This window comes from Lichenostomus cassidix, chromosome 1Aa (genome assembly GCF_008360975.1).
Source record: "Lichenostomus cassidix isolate B80296 chromosome 1Aa, HeHo_3.0, whole genome shotgun sequence".
Lineage (NCBI taxonomy): Eukaryota > Metazoa > Chordata > Aves > Passeriformes > Meliphagidae > Lichenostomus > Lichenostomus cassidix.
Genome location: NC_139480.1, coordinates 38,400,349 through 38,420,340, shown reverse-complemented (window position 1 = coordinate 38,420,340; position 19,992 = coordinate 38,400,349). Strand labels below are relative to the sequence as shown.

At 41.1% G+C, this 19,992-nt stretch overlaps 1 protein-coding gene across 2 annotated transcripts in view; it reads left to right on the top strand.

The window, feature by feature from the left end:
* The first annotated feature begins 7,368 nt into the window (after window positions 1-7,368).
* The window catches only part of LIN7A (lin-7 cell polarity scaffold A), a 47,686-nt gene continuing 35,062 nt past the window's right edge, over window positions 7,369-19,992 (top strand). For both annotated transcript variants that reach the window (XM_085045754.1, XM_085045761.1), the window contains exon 1: window positions 7,369-7,648. In XM_085045754.1, the coding sequence (XP_084901880.1) occupies window positions 7,369-7,648 (280 nt within the window). The remainder of the gene's footprint in view (window positions 7,649-19,992) is intronic.

Genomic DNA, 19,992 nt, shown 5'->3' with positions numbered 1-19,992 from the left:
TCTAGACAAACAAGGTTGCTAAAATACTGGGACTACACACAGTTGTATCAGCATCTGTATGCATCTAAAACCCACACAGATCCTGAAGCTGTTTTTGCCTCTGGGATGCAAACAGAGGAAATAGAGTAACTTGGCAAGTGAGCATGACTGCATTGCAGTGAGCAAGGAGATCACAATGTCACACAGATCAGCTCTGAAGTGATGCTGATTGGAGGTGCAGAGATGTCCATCAAACTACTTCTTCCACCAAGGCAACTTTTCCCTTGTTTCTCTTTCCTTCTGAAGACAAAATAATTTCTCAGCAAGAATAATCAGTAGCCCTAACATTCTGGTCCCCAGATGTATCTATATAGAATAATACAATAATACAATAATACAACAATTAATACAATAATACAATAATACAATAATAATACAATAATACAATAATAAAATATGCCAAGTTGGAAGAGACCCATCAGGATCATCTGATCTAGAGTTCATCTTCTAGCCCTGCACAGGACACCCCAAGAATCACTCCATGTGCCCAAGAGCATTGTGCAAACCCTTCTTGAACTCTGTCAGGCTTGGTGCTGTGACCAGTGCCCTGGAAAGGCAGCTCCAATACCCAACTACCCTGTGGATGAAAAACTTTTCCCTGATATCCAACCTAAACCTCTCCTGGCTCATATGGCTGTACACACATCATCTTTGGAAGCAGCTTGCTTTTCTACACTTTCCAATCAAAATGTGAAAATGCACTCTAGATCCCAAAAGGGCTTCTTAATCATATTTTAATTTTTATGACTTTAAAAAGGTACTTACAGAGTGCACTAAAACCAGTGTTAATTACAATAACTGCTTGCAATCAAGGTCCCACCCACTTTCAGATGCATATCATAATGTCATTGATCTCCCATGAAAATTAACACAGGATTAAGTCTGAGGAAATACAAGAGTGATAGATAATGTTATCTGTTGCACTGTTCATGCTCCCAAATGAATTAGCTGTGGCAATTTTTTGAAAGTGTGGTTTGTCTTTGCACTTCCTTTTTTTCTTACACCTCCATAGTTGACTATGCACCTCCTTGTAACTATCACTATTAGTTCATCAGTGATAATTCTAAAACTTTGGAAAACTACATGTTCTGCAGTTTTACCCTTTTTTAAGGTATGTATTTCACAACCACAAGTTCTTTCTCTGTCTTTCTATATATAGGGAGGTTTTGATCGACACAGTGAGAAACCCAGTAAAGCGCAATCAGTAAACATATTCCTTTGGATAAGTCTACTTATGTGTTGGGCTGGGGGGGGTTTTCCACTCAAAAGCTTCTTAAGAAATCACACTGATCCAAAAATTCTATCCAAAATGTATATTAATAGACTGGACAATGAGCATAGGTAGATAATTCATTATGCTGGTCTCTGAGGAGAGCAAATCAACGTTTTTGTTCAGTTGTTCAAATAAGTAAAAACACTATGGGAATTCATTCATTATGGGTATGGTTTTACTACAGGTACAGTGCTTGCAGGTGAAGCCTGAACTGGCATTAAACTAACTGAAGATGTCTGTGGTCTCAAAAAAGATCATTTGCACTGTTCTCAAAGGGTCTGAGTACTGACAAATTTAAAGTCATAATCTGATCCTCACAACAGACAAAATAAGTAAAACCAGGGTAAAAGAGGGATTCAAATTTCAGATTTCATGTGTCTCCAACAGTAATAACAGATTGAAGGTCTGATTTACAGCTGCTTTTAAACTGCTTTCCTGCCTAAATGAAAGGGGGAATCCTACCCACCAAGGCGCAACCCCCTTTCCCCCACAGCAAACACAGGCCTACCAGAAACAGGTTTGCTTTTCTTAGCTTTTGCAGTAAGTATTTTCAAAGAGGCTACATAGACTTACAGGATTCTATAGACTAGAGGTGGAAACTCACTGGACAGGGCAGACAGACCGTCCACCTGCATTTCAATGTAGCCCAAGGAGAATTGCAGCAAAGCTTGACCCTGTTCTCTCTGTTGTCAACTTCATTGAATCTTTAGCAAAACTGGGGAAAAAAGGTAATTTTAAAGGCCAAATTGATTTCAGTGTTTGGAAAGAAAAAAACAACCAAACAGTAATTGCACGATCTACAAAAAGTAATCCATTACACAATATTAGAATGTAAAATAAGTCCTGTGGGGAAGTGCAGTTCTGTGGCACACAGTAGAACAGTGGAAAAATACTGAACTATACACAGCTCTGCATCCATGGTAGCTGCACATCCAGCTCACCAGAAATATTATTTGAGATGACATGGCTCTCATGGGACAAAATGAACTGTACCTGTAAGAAATGCATATAGTTCTCAGAAAGCACTAAATCGCATTTCTTATGAGTAACCAGTGCAGCTCTTTGCCCAATAAACAAGCTGCTGTTATATCACCAAGTTTCTCAAATAGCAAGTTCTGACATGGAAACTGCATGGAAAGTAACCAGGGGATTTTTTTTTTTAATGGAAGTTTTCTTTCCCCTTTAGATGAAAAATACTATTCAAAAAGCTAATCTGAATGATGACAAAAATCCTCAGCCTTCTGATAATTCACAATACATTACAACACTCCTGCAATCCTGCACATCTTTGCTTTTAGTTGTGCTGAAGTGCAAGTCACAAATAAAACACAAAACAGAGAAGAGTTTTAAGGCATGTTCTGAATCTGTCCTATGAGATGACCTAAGGTATTGAAAGGTCTCTGTACTCAGAATATTCTCTGAAATAGACTGGGGATTCACATAATGTGTAAACATGCCCAAACTATGCTTAACTGGAAGAACAGATACGGCTGATCATCCTGCAAATAGAGTGAGTGACACTCTGCAGAACCATCAAGTTGATACAGGAACAGTGGAGCACTGCATGTAACATAATAGGAATAAACATGTTATAACTGTACATTATAATAAAAATTATCTATTTTGTAAACTCACTGTGAAATAAAGTAGTTAACCAACAAACTTTCCATTGTAAGCCTGGATGTAAGCAGGATGAAAAATCCTGCAGAAAACAGAAATTTCATGGGAATTGTAGGTAGCAACCCAAATGTTAAGTATCCAAGATGAAATTTAGCCCTGACAAGATATTGAGTCCAATGACTAATAGCTGGAATATGGCTAAAAAGCATAAAACAGTGCTGTGTAACCCAAATACAGATTAAGCTGTGCCACTGTGGTATGGCCTCTTGCCACATACCTCAGTAGCCATCGCAGACAGGGCTTCCACCTTTCTTTGGGGTGCCTCTGGTACTGAAGGATACAGCTGCAGCTTAACACAGTATTCCATACTTGGGGCAGCAGCTCAATTAATTGAGAAACTCAACATGACCCAGCAATTTGTGCTTGTGGTCAAGGCCAACCTTATTCTGGGCTTCACCAAGAATGTGGACATGTTGGAGGGAGCCCAGAGGAGGGCCATGAAGATGACAGAGCACCTCTCCTATGAAGACAGTCTGAGGGAGTTGGGACTGTTCAGTCTGGAGAAGTCTCCATGGGAACCTTAGAGTACCTTCCAGTGCCTAAAGAGGGCCAACAAGAGAGCTGAAGAGGGACTGTTTTTGAGGGCAAGTAGTGATAGGACAAGAGGTAAGGGCTTCAAACTGAAAGAGGGAAGGTTTAGATTAGATATTAGAAAAAAATTCTTCACTATGAGGGTAGTCAGACACTGGAAAAAAGTTGCCCAGAAACGTGGATGCTCCATCCCTGGAAGTGTTCAAGACTAGGTAGGATAGGGCTTTAAGCAACCTGTTTTACTGGAAGATGACCCTCACTATGGCAGGGGCATGGAACTAGATAATTTTTGAGGTCTTTTACAACACAAAATCATTGCATGGTTCTATGAATTATTCCATGCAAAGCCTAGATGTGCTACTCTGGCAGCCATTGAGTGCATTCAGAGTGGTGCTGGGTTTTTCCACATTGCATTGCACTGCGCTGTGTAAAAATAATTCCCTGGCTCCTGCAGCACCAATTCTTTAGGGAAACCAAAGGTTCATAGAAGTCATGAGAGTAATAGACCATATTCATTATTTTATCTAACCTCCTGAATACCTCTGCCATTGTATTTTCTTAAGAAGTTAGATCAAAGCAAGCTGTTTATAAAGACCTCTGATTTCTGTTAAGATTTCAAGCAATTGCAAGTAATTGATCTCTATGTTATCCTTGTTGCTAGAATAGCACAGTTTATTCAAGGTTGTGTTTGTTAAACTTCCAGTCATGGGATCACCTTATGTCGTAAGACTATAAATTTGAAGACTTTAAATCCCTCCAATATTGTGCCTCTTCCTACGTACAGTGATTAATTTCCTTCTCACCCCTTTTCTTTGATAAACTTTGTTTCAGGTCCTTCAACCTCATGTCAAAACTGATTTTCTATCTTAAAAGGCAAACATAACATCTGGACACAGTATTCCAGTCAGTTGTTTTATGGATGCTACATATACAAGAAATATCATTTCCCTATTTGTGTTTGTCATTCCTCATTTATTTATTCAATGATTGCATTAGTCCTTATGGCAATATCACAAAAAGAACTTACACTGAATAGGCTACCTAAGAACATCCCTCCTGAAAACAATCTCCAGTCCTGGAAGTAACCATTGCATTCTTCATCACTTGCTTGCAGCAGCATTAAAACACATTCTTTTTTAAAATCTAACAATTGAATCCAGCTATTCAGATTATTCTTACTAGAAATTTAGACAGTTTATTAGAGAACCACAGAATACTTTATGTTTAAAAGAATGTGAAAAATATCCAGTCTAATCTCTTGCTCAAAGCTGGGCTTGTGTCACAGTAAGAACAGGTTGCCCAGGTCCTTTCTCAGCCTCTCTGGACACCATCTTTCATGGTTTACCCACTTTCATGCAATTTTTTTTTTATTTTATATAATAAAATCTGTATTATCTAAAAGCATAGCCATGGAAGTCTTTATCACCACATTTTAGGTCTTTGAATAAAGTGCTGAATTTTGTTTAAAAATTTAGATACAAAAAGTCTACAGGCACCTTATTAGCAATAGCCTTGTTCACTGGCACCTGACCACTGATTACCTGTTAGAGAGGTGTCAGTAACCCAATTTATAGTCCAAGTCACAGATATAAAATCTGTTAATCCAGTCTAAATTGATTCAGTAAACAAAATGTGATATTGAAATAAAAGCTCCAAAACAGCTCAATCAAACAACAAGAAGACTGAGAGTCAGACCAGTTGCTTCTGTCCAAAAAGATACACCTTCTAAGACAGCAGGCTGGCTGCTACTCTTTTCTTTTTTTTACTAACTTGCTATTAGTGTCCTCTGTTTCTCCTGGGAGTTTACAAAGCAAGAGCTACTGCCTCATTCCACCTCCTTTCTCCAGTTGCTGAATTCAGCTGTACGACTTCTACAATTTTCCCAGTTCAGTTGCTTAAAGTATTCTTCAGCAAGGTCTTTAACATTCTTGAGAACTAACTATATAGCTATGCTGATTAGAAAATGTTTAATTTCAGCAAATACTGCTTTTCATCTTCCTTGAGTGCAGCTAATACTCTATTTAAGGCTCTTTCCCAAGTGCCAATTAGTCCTTGAGGCACACAAAATCTGACCAGCAGTAGATAAAATATAAACCCAGAAGGACCTTTTTGCTTTCCACAGGCACCCTGCTCTTGGCATTAATGCTACATATTTATTGATAGAGAAATTATTGTTATGACAGCATTTTGCTTCAAAAGTCTGTTTGCAAGATAGCACTCAAAGAAAGCAAGTCTGAGGGCTATGAAATCGTTTATGGAAAGCAACTTGGTAGGCTAATTTACTTGGCATCTTGTTCTTAATTTTATTTACACACACTTTATCTCTAATAAAGTTTTTAAAATGTCATAACCATTTGAGTGTTGTCACATTAGGTTGTTATAGCTCCAAATGTTTATTTCTTCTCCGTTTGGGACTATGAATTTAATATACAGTAACATGACTACCGAAGAGGAGCTATTGCATTTTATGTCAATCCAGCTGCTACGCAAGTACATAAAATTTGCATAATAACAATCCTTGTGTTCATTTTGATTTTAAAAACTGTTTGCCAGGAACTATTTCTCAACTTTGATATTTTAGCTAATTGAAACATTTTCTTGCCAAGATAACCAAATAACTACTGTTTATTGTTAATTAGATAGATTTGTGCCGAATTCAGTTTATCAGAAGTGGATGGTTCATATATACATTATTTAAACTTCTCTAATTTTAAAACATCAAAATGTATTTTTAATCTGCTCTGAAAACTTTTAATGGTAATTTTTCCACAGCTCCGCTCATTATCTATACTAGTGCTTAAATACCCTTGCAGCTGAAAGCTTTAATTCATGTTCAGCCTTGAACTATACTCTGAAGTTTTCTGTGGTATGTACAAAAATAGTGGGTGAAGAATGCTACCTTCCCCTTCATCCCAGTACTCCTTAGGCAAACACAAGAGCACAGGTGCTGCGTAGGGAAATAGTTAAAAAGGACACCATTCTTCACTCAATCATTTATTTCTCTACACCATCATCCACCAAAGAGAAGGCAGCAAAAACTCAGCGGGACTCTGTCACACTGCCGCACCTTTCTTGTATAGCAGCTGACCGCGTTCTTTTCATGGGGACAAGGGTAGAAAAACCAGAAGGCTGCCGACAAACCCCGCAGAGCTCCAAGGTGAAATGGCACATTCGCGGATGGTGTGTACCAGGGGCCTCCATGTTTACACCAGCGGCTGCAGACCTAGAGGAGGTGACCGCCACGTGTGTGCCACCAACCCCTGGCGGTAAAAGGCGCTGAGTGTGCCGGGCTTCTCAACGACGGCCGGCCGCACACAGCAGTCAGGAAAGAGGTGATGGCTGGACTGATGAGGCCGACGCCTTGGCTCGTCCAAAAGGGCGGCTAACATTATATGTCCCTTAATCCGAGGCCCTGCACAGTGCCAAGAACCGCCTCTCCCGGCTTCGCGGATTTCCCTTCCCTGCAGGCAGCCCTGGGATCAGGGCCTGACCCCGGCACACCGCTCCCCGCGCCACTGCCCAGAGCCCCCGGCAAGCACGGCAAGGCAAGGCACGGCACAGCACGGCTCGGCCCGCCCAGCCGCCCCCGGCCCAGGCGAGGCCGAGCCGTCGGGTCCGGCCCCCTGCAGTCCTCCCCGCCCCGCGGCGCTGCGGAGCTCCCGCCCTCGCCCCTCTCTTCCTCCGGCGGCAGCAGCGGCATCCCCGGGGCGGCGGGACCGGCAGCGACCCGCCCACCGCCCCCGCGCACGGCCCGGGCTGCTGCGATCCCCGCGGTGCCCGGTCTCTGCCCCGAGGCGAGCGCGCTGAGGCGGGGGCCGCTCGGGCCCAGCTCCGGCGGCGCAGCGATGCCGGCAGCCCGCGCCGGGCCCCGCCGGGCCGCTCTGCGCCCGCAGCATCGCGGCGGCCCGTGTGCGATGAGCCGCCCACCCCTGGGCACCTTCTCCGCCCCGCTCGCCTCCTCCTCCCACGGAGCCACCCTCGTCCTCCGCCCCCTCTCCCTGCCAGCCTCCTCCCCGCCCTTCCCCGCACTCCACGCCGGTGCCGGAGCCGCGCGTCACTCGGGCTCCAGCCCCGCCGCAGACATGGCGACACTGACGGCGGTCCAGCCGCTCACGCTGGACAGAGGTAAGCGCGGCTGCTGCCGCTCCCCGGCCGCGCCTCCCCGGCCGCCCTGCCCGGGGGCCACCGCGGCAAACGTCGGGTCTGCCCCCGCAGCTCCAGCCTCCGCCGCGGCGGGTGCTGCCGCGGCAGCGCTCCGGCCCCGCAGTGCCCGGGGCCGGCTGTGGCGGCGGGCAGCGGGGACGCGCCTCCCCGCGGGGCTCAGGTGGGCGGCGGGAGAAGGTCTGAAACGGAGGAGCTAAAACTTTGTGCGGGCAGGGAGCGGGGTAGGGCGGGTATCCCGCCTCCGGCAGCGCGGCGGTGCCGCAGGCGCAGGACGCGGCTCCGCGGGCAGCGCTCCGGTCCGGAGGCGCTCCTGGGTGCCGCTCCGCCGTCCCCACCCTGCGGGGCTCCCCCGTGGTCCCCCACGCCGTGGCTCGGCGCCGAGCAAGGCCCCGCGTGCCGCCCCCGCAGGTGGCTCGGCCGGGGATGCTCGGTGGCGAGGCAGCGCCGTTCCGGCAGCGAGTCCGGAGCCCGAATCTCTCAGCGAGACCGTCGGTTGCCGGCAAAATGCGGCTTTTGGGGGGCTTGAGCGGAGGTGCGCGGGGAAGGGATCTGTGACCGCAACTTGTCTGTTCACCTGCAAAAGAACGGTTCTGCGTATTCCTGTAGACAGCTACTCGGTCTGGGTAGGGAGAGCGTTGGTGTTTGGGTAGCCTTGAGGCTATGTCAGTTACCTTATACAGGTAGTGTAAGAGGGTGCTGAAATCTTGAAGTTACGTTACATCAACTTTTGCCTCCAGGCTGTAAAAATTGAACGTCTCTCCCTTGCACTACAGTTGTTCCCCTAACAAGGCTCAGCAGAAACCTCATTAGATTTTTGTGCGTTGCTTATAAGGGAGAGTAACTTTGCTCCTACCACTCCATTGAGTAGAGAGGTCCATCATCTCTCAGTATGGCATTCTGAATTGCCGAGCTGTCCTTCCTCACTTGCATCCCTAGGCTCCAAGACGCTCCCAGTCACTATAAATCTTGTACTCTTGAAAGCATAATTGAGGCCAGTGCGTTAGTGTTTTAAGTTTGGGGTTTTTTTCCAAAGGATTAAGATGGGTTTTTGAAGTAAAATAGACATTTTTTTCTGTAAATCCTGTGCAAAAGAAACACAAAGTCAATTTCAAAATGGTAAAGGAGAGGTAGGCACCTTTTTTAAAACCCAGCTGAGAGCAAAACAGCCCTCAAAGTACTCCAAATACAGTTTGCTGGGCTTAGATTGCAGCATTAGTAGAATGGGAGAATCTAAAGTTATTTTTACTGAAATAGCAAAGTGTTAGCCTGCACTTCAAATTAAACTGCTCAGAAATCCACTGTGTAATCTACAGTTTCACCCTAATACTGTTTTCAGTAAGCAGGACAAATCTATTTTCTGGCAAAGGGCTGAACAGATGGCAATCCATTAGCAAACCTGACTTTTCAAAGGACATATTACTATTTCAGAATTAGACATCCCTTTTTGTAAAACAATGCTTTAAAAATTCCACAATACACAAAAATGCAAATTAGTCCTAATTTAAATATAAGCATCTGTTGTCTGTGTCCAGGATATGCCTAACCATTTGGCAGGCATGCCAATGTTACAGTCACCCTGGTTGTCAGCCAGGGCTGATATTAGTGTGAGTGAGATAAAACATCACAGAATGATAGGATGTGATGTGCAAAACGAAAATACAGAGAAGAGGAAATAGATTTAAATACTGCACCTGGCCTGCAGAAGGCCATTTCATCAGAGGGATACACTTCATCACTGGTATCATGCTGCTATGTCAACTGTAGAGGGTGGGCTGAAGCAACTCCAGAAGCAGCTAGATCAAGCCCAGTGCTTCCAGATGTTTCCTCTGTAGTCTTTCTTTCACAACCAATGGAGAAGGAAAGTTCTACATGGTGAGATTTTCCAGATTCCTGTTGCTTTTGTTAAAGCAGATGAGCTATATTTACTGTCACTATGCTTTGCACATCTCTGCACAGCCCTGACAAGTCTTGTAACCTCATATCCATTTCCCCATGTCCCACAGGGAGCTCAGCACAGCAAGAAAATAGGGAGTGTTTCAGTAGAGGTGGTATTGTTAGTCTTGCGTTTCTGGGGGAATTGCTGCTTGATCTGTGTCCAGGAAATGTTCTGCATTCTTCCTTGTTATGGGTCACTGACATGGTAAAACATCATATGGATATATCGTTAGAAATCTGAATTACACTCTGACATAGTCTCCTCCTGGACAAAACATATTGACTGTATTCTGGTACATAGATGGGAGCTTTCCTAAAGCCTGACATAAATGGCATTCAAAACCTGTGTGGTAAAATGAATTACCATTTAAAGGTGAAGGGCATAGTGTGTGTGAATGATTGAAAGCCAATTATATTCTGGAAGATTACTTCAGTCCAAAGCACAGGAATTAATTTCCTTAATTCCTATCATAATGTGCCTTTCTACCTGCACAAATGTGTGCAAGTTCCATTAGGGCTCTTTAATATGTAGAACAAGTTCACAAAATAATGGAAATTTTAATCACTTACAATTTAATCTCAAAGGCTTTTGCCTGACCTTTGCGTGGTGCTCTGTTGGGAGGGGAAGAAATCAGCAACTGTTTCAGGAAGGCAACGTAAGGCATTGTAGCGAGGAGTGGTACCACTTAGGGAAAGGTGGCCACAGTATTTGGGAGGGGAAAGTGCTTGCCTGCTGAGTGTCTTCCAGCAGTGAAGTGAGCCTTCTCTCTAAGAAAGTGCTTCTTTCCGACCTTTTACATCCTGAATAGATAGCACCCCATCAGTAATCTCTGGTGTCCATCAGAACTAACTGGGGGAATTCTTTGGCCAATTCAAAGCTTAAGCCCTCAAGGTATAGGAAGGTATACCTTCTTCCAGGCTGAGACAAAGTTACAGTAATGTCTTTAGTAAAATGACTAGCAAAAAATAGCAAAGTTGGGATTTTTTTTCGTTTTATTTTATGTTCAAGGTTATGGATTTTTAAGTACATTCCCAGTTTCATTTACCTCCATTAAAAACCCAAAGTGATCACTTCAATCCAAAAGAGAAATGTTCAAAAACACCTATGCTGTTACTTTTCACTTCTTTCACAGGTATGTCTTCAATAAGAACTTTGTTGACATTGGTTATAGAAAGCTCTGGTTGCAGTTAGTTGGCTTTTCCAACAGTGTTTGTTTGTATTGGCATACCTCTCATCACATCTTACTGCTTTTGCCTCTCCTCTCACTGTCCTTTGTCTTCCAGAGAGCCATTGCTTCACCCTACCCCATGACCAACAGTAGCTGCCTTCCCCTTTATTATCCAGAACCCCAGGTCTCTCTCGCATGCTGCCTTCTGTTCCCTGGCTCTTCTCAAAGCCCTGGTGCAGTTAACTCCATTGCTCTGTGCGTTGCCCTTAATCTTTATCCATTTTCACTGTTCAGCAACCCAATTTCCTCCTCTAATCCTCTGTTATTCTGCTGTCCCGTGACTGTCGGCACCTCACCAGCTTGACATTGTCTCAAATGCTGCATACAGATCCAGTGACAATGTTCTGCTTTTCTCCAAGTGTGTCATCTCCCACAGCCAGTTTAGTCTCCTCATGGTTATATGAAGACCTCTTGTGAGTTCCTGTGTGCTGCAGGTACCCGTTGTAAGCAATGAGAAATTAAAGCAACCTTCTTGTGGGTGGGACCGCTTAGAGTGTGTTAGCACAGTCTGATGGAAGCATTTTCTACAGGTATTGTTATGCTCCTGGAAATATGCTAGAAGAGAATAGATTTCTGTACTTCCCTTGGCACACATTTTAGGAGTGGTCATATGCAAAAGCCTGCAAATTGAAGAAAGTATCTTTCTGGCTATGCAGTATAGATGTTCCTCTCTAGCTGAACTTCTTTGTTTGGCTAAATGTCTGACATATTTTTCACAAAACTTATCTTACTTAAAATTTTGCTTGTATTCTTCCTTACAAGATGAAAATCTGTTTTGAAAGAAAACTGACCATGTTTTTTCTCAAGACTGCTGCAAAATCTCAGTTCCAGTTCCTCTGCATAGGATCATGAAAATGACAGCTTTAAAAGGGTGCTTTTCAAAAGTTGTGTTTCAAAGATATACAATTAGCTTTTTTAAAGATATACAATTAACTTATACAAAGACTACCTCCTGATCAAGAACAAGGGAGTATCCTTATATGAAGGGGACTTTCAACTGCCTTCTGTTAATAATCCATGTCCTACTATATTTTTCCCTATATAGTTACTATTCATGTCACTTATGGTTTCACTTCTTAATGTGACTGAGGATGAAAGAAGAAATTTTAATAGACTGAATATACAGTGCTGACACTTTAATCCCTGTGAAGTTTCATAACAAGGTTATAACTATTGGCTATTGACAACCAAATTTCTCTTGATGTCAAATACAACCTTGGAAATCAAAAGACTTCTTATTGTTTGTCTATAATGCATAACTGAGTTCTCTCATTTTTTACAAATGCAAGCAAATATTTTTCCAGTTGACTGGGTGTCCCAAAACTTCCTGAAAATCCTTTATAAAGCACGATGTTCAATGACAATAAATAAGAATATGAATGGGCTTGGAATTACCATCAGCTGTTAGAGATGTTAGACAAACTCTGTCAGATGTGGTAGCAGATGGTGCCTGACCATTAATATACATGGGTGCTTGCTAGAGTACTCCTCCTTCCTTCTCCTTCATCTCCTCTTGGTATTTTTCTTCTCACTGCATCCTCATAGCCCACATAATTGGGGATATTTTCCCCATCTGTGCCCATATATGTGTATACAACAGAAATTGTATTGAACATAAATTGCTGTAGACTGTGCATATATTATTATAAAGTATATTGGGGAAAAAAAAACCCAAAATGTACTCATCAGGAAGAGAAAATCAGATTCATAAAGTGTGAAATACAGTCCTTGACAGGGGAGCACCATAAGGCCAGATCTCTTTTGCACAGGGTGAAGCCTTGTGGAGCAGTGCTAAGTGATGTGCTGCTCCCTGCCTGGCTGCCTGGCTGTCATGGGGATGTCTTCTCTTTCTCTTCAGCCTAGCATGCTAAAATTGAAAAATCCTTCTGCAAGTGCCACACACTTTAACATTTCTCTGCCTGATGTGCCAGCTGAGGGCATATAAATAACCAAATTCATTCTTCAAAAAAAAAATATTGTATTGTTTTAGGGATGGGAAAAAAAGTGACAGTTCTAGTCACAGGCTGAAATGTTTGGGGGTTTTCACATCGATATGTCACCATTTACTTGATTTTTTAAATGCATTTTTCTGAAAAGATGGATTAAGGTAAGCAGATTGAGACAGTGGTTTGTGGGTGTTGACTGGGACGCTTTATGAGGATCTGTGCCGTTGAAGCATTGGTTAGTTAGATGTGTAGTTCAGCTGTACCACCTGGAACTCTGGAGCTGGAACAGAAGCAAATACACGCATGTCATCTCTGATGTTCATTAGTGGTGTAAAAGTACATGGGTTTAAAAATTAAATACTCATGTTCAGCTTAAATGTCTCTGGCAGTTCAGTCCTCACTTGAAGAGGTGCTGGGGCACATGGCAGCATGCCAGGTGGGATATGCCTGAGGTGGCTGGGCACCCATAGGAGCAAATCTTTCTGGTTGGGCTTCCCCTCATAGGTAGAGCCTTGGCCTTCATCCCAGAGTGACACATGCTGACGTGGAGATTGAGAGCTGCACCTGTATGCAGACAGATGGAAACATCTTCTACAAAATTCATGGCAGATTTTAACATTAAGTCACCTTTGTGAAGTGTAGAGGGGGGAAAACCTTAAATTTTCAGTAGTGTTTCCTTCAGAAACATTAATAAAAAGGCAGAAGCTGCAGGAGATGGGTGTGCACTTCAGGGTGGGTTGTGAGGCACCTTTGAAACCAATGGCAATGCAGGGACCTTGGGTTTCCGCTGCTCTCCCAGGATGAAAATGTTCTTAAGACATGGTAGCAGTGAATGAATCATTTTAATCTCTCTGAATTTATCCTGCATAGAGGAAAATGGCAAGGTGAACTTGCCTGTGTTCTGCTTTTGACCCCTCTAATGGCACCTGCTGCTGCAGCTGGGGGTAGAGGCTATGACCCTGCACAGTTGTAGGATTCACCATTTGCAACAAGTTGCAAGAGTATTAATGATTAGAAAGCATGAGGGGTATTATTTTTTATGTTCTAAATGTATACTCTCTATTTACAGGTAATGTTGAAGAAATTATTTTCTAATGAACATCCCTCCGCTAGGTCCTACAAATTTCAGTTTCAAATTGATGTCTCAGAGATATTTTTAGAACGTCAGAAAAATGTATTAGTCTTTTGATGTAATGGCAAATAAACAATTTTCTTAATTCCATCCTATTGCTTGAGTTGGACTTCTCTGATGATGTTACCAGAAAGAAATTTTTTTTTAAATGTAACAAGTGAAGTCATCAGCTTTGTGCAGGGGGTAATTTGTCCTTTGAGTTCACTGTTTCAGGACATGTACATGTCCATTTCTCCTTAACTTAGATGACCCTCATGTAAGTGCAAAATAAAATGGTTTTTCTGACCTATCTTATTTGAATACAAAATACTGTTCTTGTAGGTAATGCAATAGAATTTGAAATATAATTGGGTAAAACTATTGCAGTTACTCATTGGAAGAATAAATAATAAGAAGGAACGGTTTAAGAGCTAAGGCAGATAGTGCTTTCAAGCACATAACTGTAAATTTGTGAGTCTGCCTTCCATCACATGCAGTTAATTTGTTTCACGTGATGCATTTTTGACATTTTAAAAGTAATATTTACTAATATGCTATGAACTGTACATGTATGTGTAAATCCAGGCATTTTCAGAGTTAATCTCAGCTTAAATGTCTTTTGAGACATTTGCTGAAGAGCCAGTCTCTGAATGAGAAACATTCAACAGTTAATTCTCTATTTATATGTGAAGATTTTATTAATAAAAGCACATTTACATATATAACAGTGTTTTCTGAGTGTATCAACCACAAGCTTGGATCTTAGATCTGTTAAATAAAGAGGGAGATGTATGTACATATTTGAGAACTTGTTTTACTGTGGACCAAAATGGAGTGGTTAAATAAACCTCAAATTTCTCAAACATAACTCAGCTAAGCTACCAGGAAACACACACAGCTTCTCATTACGTGTTTTTACCCTAGTGCTACTTTACTAATAATTGTAAGAAAAAAAGAGAAAAAGATCTTGATTAGAAAAAAGAGATTAAAAAATCTTGATTAGAATACCGTATCTCAAGAAGAGATTGAAGGATGAATGTTCCTTATTATTTAAAAGATGGAGCAATGAAGTATCCATGAATACACAGAGCATCAAAGCATTGATTTTGTTTCCGTTCAAAGAGGGATAATTGTATAAGGAAGAGTTTTGCTGAAAATAGGCTCTCAATTTATTTCTCTTGAACTGAAGTTATATTTTACTGGTTCTTTTCAATAAAAGCCCATGTTTAATCACTAATCCTTCATATCCACTAACTCCTTAATTTTCTATTTCAAGCATGTCTTCTGAAAAAGTAAATCTCCTAGACCTTAAGGAAGCAATTAGTCTACAATCAGTTAAGTATTGGGGAAGAATGTACTTGAAACAGATTAGGTGGCTAACTGTGGCCATCAGCAGCAGTCCTAGCCCTCAGAAATGGATATATCATCATCTCTTCACTTTCCAATAGACTTGGCAGCTGTGTTTTTGTGAAACAGTGCTTACTGAATCAGCACAGGAGCAAAAAGATAATATACCTGTTCTTTGTTACACTGAGACAGACCACAGAAACTTGAAGAGGGCGTGGTGGCTTTCAAATCTGTGATGCAGTCATTGGAAAAAGAGGTGGTTGTATGTCTGATCTCCTCTGTAGCATGACAGTCTTGTAACCTGATAGTAATAGCTGTGGAGTTCCTGCACATATGCTAGGAATATCGTCTTGTATTACCTGATAGGAATGCCATAGCTATTACTATACATCAACTTTTGCATTGTAATGGTACAACCATGTGAAAGTGTGTCCCACTCATATCTTAGGTAGATACCTTGGAAAATCAAGCTGCAACCTGAGAGGAGTTCTACTACTCCTATTCCAGTTCTTGGGATCATTCAACATGTAGGACACCAAGCCACAGAATGGCAAAGGTGACAGTGAGCTCTGTTTCACACAGGGGTTTTCTGTTTCAAGGTTTTGCTCACAACTTGCTGCAGCAATTTGACACTCGCAGCTTTCTTCGAAGATCATATTTGTTTCAAAGTTGAAAGCAAACAGTGATCAGTTGTTGAAATCTGCCAACAGCATATCTGTACTGCCTCGTTTTGCAGGGATTTATTAACAAAGGATTTTATTTATATTGTTTTCTTCTTGCTAGTGTAGGTTTTCACCTACACACTTTGAAAGAACAGGTTTTTTTTTTTTTGCTTTTCTGAGAAATACTAGGATGTAGCCAGGTACCACAGAGATTCAGGCTGCAAAAAGCAGTATCATTAAGTCCACTAAAATTTAAGAGAAAATACTAACTCTCTTTTCATTACCTAAACCTACAAATAAAGTGTTAAACACGTGTGTGTAATTGTTGTGTTACATCCATTGTTTTGCAAAAATTATATCTTTTCACTGTTGTCTCTTTAGACTCTCAAACCATTTAGAAAAAATAAAAGATAAAATTCTGATGCTAGATGTCAAGTGACACTTTGTATTGTCACTGTGTATACATTTGCCAGTAGCCCACAGCCATCTTTCCCATCTTTCTGGTAATAACATGAAAAGATTTAAGACTAAGATTAGCTGGAGAGATAAGAACTGAGGGGAGGCAGCAGGAGACTCTAGTAATAACATACAAGCAGGCAAAAAGTGAGAGTTACTGCTTTGGCTCAAACACGGTGCCTGTTGTGAAGGAGAATTAGCATCCCTAAGCTAAGCCTACCTCCCTTTGTGAGACACCTGTTGGGTCCTTTTTTTCCACTCTTCTATATTCTTCCCTGCCAAAAAAAAATCTCTATGATGCAGACTAAAAACACATGCTGGAAGTAGCAGTGTGGGGAAGGCATGAGGTTGCCCATATGGTCAGTACTTTTGTTTCATGATGCTCACATAGTGTATATAAATACTTGTATTTGCTTACGCAGGGGAGCAAGAGAATGGATTTTAGCTAAGAGAAAAGTGTGTTGTTTTTCATTCTGTTTTAGTTTGTTCAGACAGGCTAATTCCTTGTAATTATTTCTGTTTTCTGCTTCTAGCTTAGTCAAATTTTCAATTCCTTCACTGATTCTAATATGTTTTCCTCTGTAGACTTGAGATTTAAAACACAAAAGTAAGTATTCTGTCCAAGTAGAGTCCTCAGGTTATGTTAATGTATCAGCCGTTTTTTTTCTTTTAATCTGGGATCAGAACCTCCAAAGTGTTTACATTTGCAGTTCCAGCCAAGTGTCCAGAGTTCTTTTATCTAGTGTTTAAGGGAGCTTCACTCCAGCATTGTGAGTGGTATCTGCTGAGGCAGAACTGATCCTACAAGATCAAGTGATGTGATCAAGAGACAGATGAGGCTGGTGAAGTTATCAAGGCATCGCTTTACGTGATGTTTACTGCTACACAAGGCAGCAGGCAGTTTGCTTGCTTTCACATAGTTCAACTTGTAGGAACTTAATTCATTAAGGCCCGATCTGTTTACCATACTGAATTTCTCAGAGAGTTATAGCTTTCCTTCAAAGGATTTTTTTTTCTGTTATTTCACAGTTTCAGGAAGTCAGACAGAACATCATTTGACATGTACTGTGAAGGTAAATAACTGCTTTAAACATCTGTGAGCTCTATTTTTTAAAAAATGCTTTCAGAAAGACTGAGAATTTAAAGAACACGGTCTGAAACTACAGAATACTCTGCTCCCTGCAGGAAACAAGTGTTAAATAATATATGCTTGTATATTCCTTATATAAATAATATATACTTATTTGACTACAAAATGAACTTTAAAAAAAAGTTGTCATTTTGTAACATATTTGTAGCCAACTCTACCTAGTCAAAAACAAGGGATCAAAATCGTGTCTCATCTGTTATGTTCATAAGTGAGTGCCTAACTAGAAATTGTAGTTATGATCACAAAGAGCAGGTATGATGAAACATTATAAAGTCAAAACTACACATAAAGGAAAGTAAAAAAAGTGATTTTACCTTCCTTTCCCTCTTCTCTACAGCTAATTCAGGGGGAAAACCATGAGCTTTTAAGTACTGCATTAGAAAATACCATAGTTTTCAATGCTCTTCTCTTTGCTTTTTCAGCTTTATGTTTTATCTTTTCTCTTAAAGGATAATTTGGTATCTTGTTTTTAAGCCAATGCTGTGTTCAATGTCTTGTATACAAACAATGGGTACTGTCAAATGTAAAGGGTTGTTGTAGCTGTAATTTCATCTTTCTCACAGATGGCAAAATCTTCTGGTGAAAATTTTGAAACTCGTATTTATGCATCTCCTCATCCTGATTGCTTTAGAAATTGCAATGAAACTAATAATGTGGAAGAAGAAAAATTAGATGAGTGTTTAAAAATTATTAGGCTTTAAGGTTAGTTTTAAATGCTCATCTTTGAAAATTCTATTTGCATTATTGCTCTTCAGGCCTTGAGTTAAGCTGGTGAAACTTGTCTTATTGTAATGATCCTGAATTATCCATTAATTTTTGCTTCATTGTTTTGCGATTCATTGTTATTTCTTTAAAACTCAGCACTGGAAATGTGACAGTACCATGGTACTTTCTCTAGGTAACTGTTGAACTCTTAATAATTTTAGGTACTCTGCAGATCAATCTCACACATGCACAAGCAAATCAAATATGAAATTGCTGACAAAGATGCTCCTGTTACTTAAATTAGTCACATGAAGGCTTCAAGAAAAAATTGAATATGAATAATGAATAGGAGTAATGAATATGCTAAGAAGATTGACCAAAGTAAAGCAAATATAGTTCTCACAGTTGGCTTTCATAGTACATTTAAGGCTATGAAAATCCCTAGCTGAGGATAAGAACAGAAATCACTGGTCAAAACTTAGCAGAGTAAGAAGCAGGGCAAGATTACTTAAGACATTGTAGACATTGTGAGGTTCAGAGAACACAGAGAGCATATTTTTTAATTTAAGGGAACGTTTTGAATGTTGTATTTGAATGAGCTAAGCAGGGTATTCAGGAGCAGTATGCCTGAAATGTCAGCGTTTCAGTGTTTGCCCAAACTAGCCAAAGTGACTGCAGTATCTGAGGAGAGCACTGAAGAGCTTTCATGGTGTTGAGGAAGCTGGATTGACGGGTCTCAAGATGGTTTGCTGTCTGTGATCACAGATGGCACTGTTTTCACTGCAAACAAACTGTGTCCTTTCTGTAAGTTATTTTGCAAAACATCTCAGACCATTGCTGTCATGTTCAGGTGTTGTTGCCAAAGCTGCTGGGAAAACGCATATATAACGCTGCCCTGGCTTATGCAACAGTTGGGTCACAGGCTCTGTGTCTGAGAAATGGACTGAAGCAGAGAACTTGGATGCCTGTGGTGTGCCTGCGAAGCTAGAGCCAAACAGAATCTGAGTGCAGCTCAAACATAGACTGAAACAAGGTCTGATGAGTAGCCAGAGAAAATGAGTCTACCCCAGGCATTGGGGGAATGTATGTAGAAACTCATGGGGATATGCCATTAATGTCATTGAGGGCAGCCGTCTCACATCAGGCAAAATGAGACAGACATATAATCAATTATATCTCATTATTTCCTGATTTTTTCTCATACATTAAGAAGAAGAGAAACAAAATCCATAAAATAATTAGTTAAGGCAATTTAAAAACCAAATTGGCCTGCCTTGTAATGACACTTTTCTTGTCAAATGTAACTCTTCTGAGGTATGTCTCCTGGACCACATGGAGATAAATTTGCATGTCTTTTGCTAAGTATCTGGACAGTAAGAGTGATGTTTTATCCTACTGATGTAGACGTCTGATATGTAGGATGCAGGCATTTACATCTAAGGTAATAATCTAGTCTTCCTTTATAGTCAACAAAAGGGATAAAGCACTCCAGAGTATGATTCATTTCATGTAAAGTAGGTCAGATGAATTGTAGCCTCAAAGTGTCTGTTCTTCATCATTGACTGTAACAACAGTGTAGGGTGACTCGCTGAGCTGTCCATGTCTACGTCAAGAGCGCGGCAGCTGAAACTCTCACCACAAGATGAGTCATGAGAGCTCTGTACTGTTGTTCTTTGTTGTTTTTATTTATGTATTCATGGTAATGTTTAACCACAGGAGTGTGAAGTTGCAATGCATTAAACCTGTAACTGCTACCCATATCAT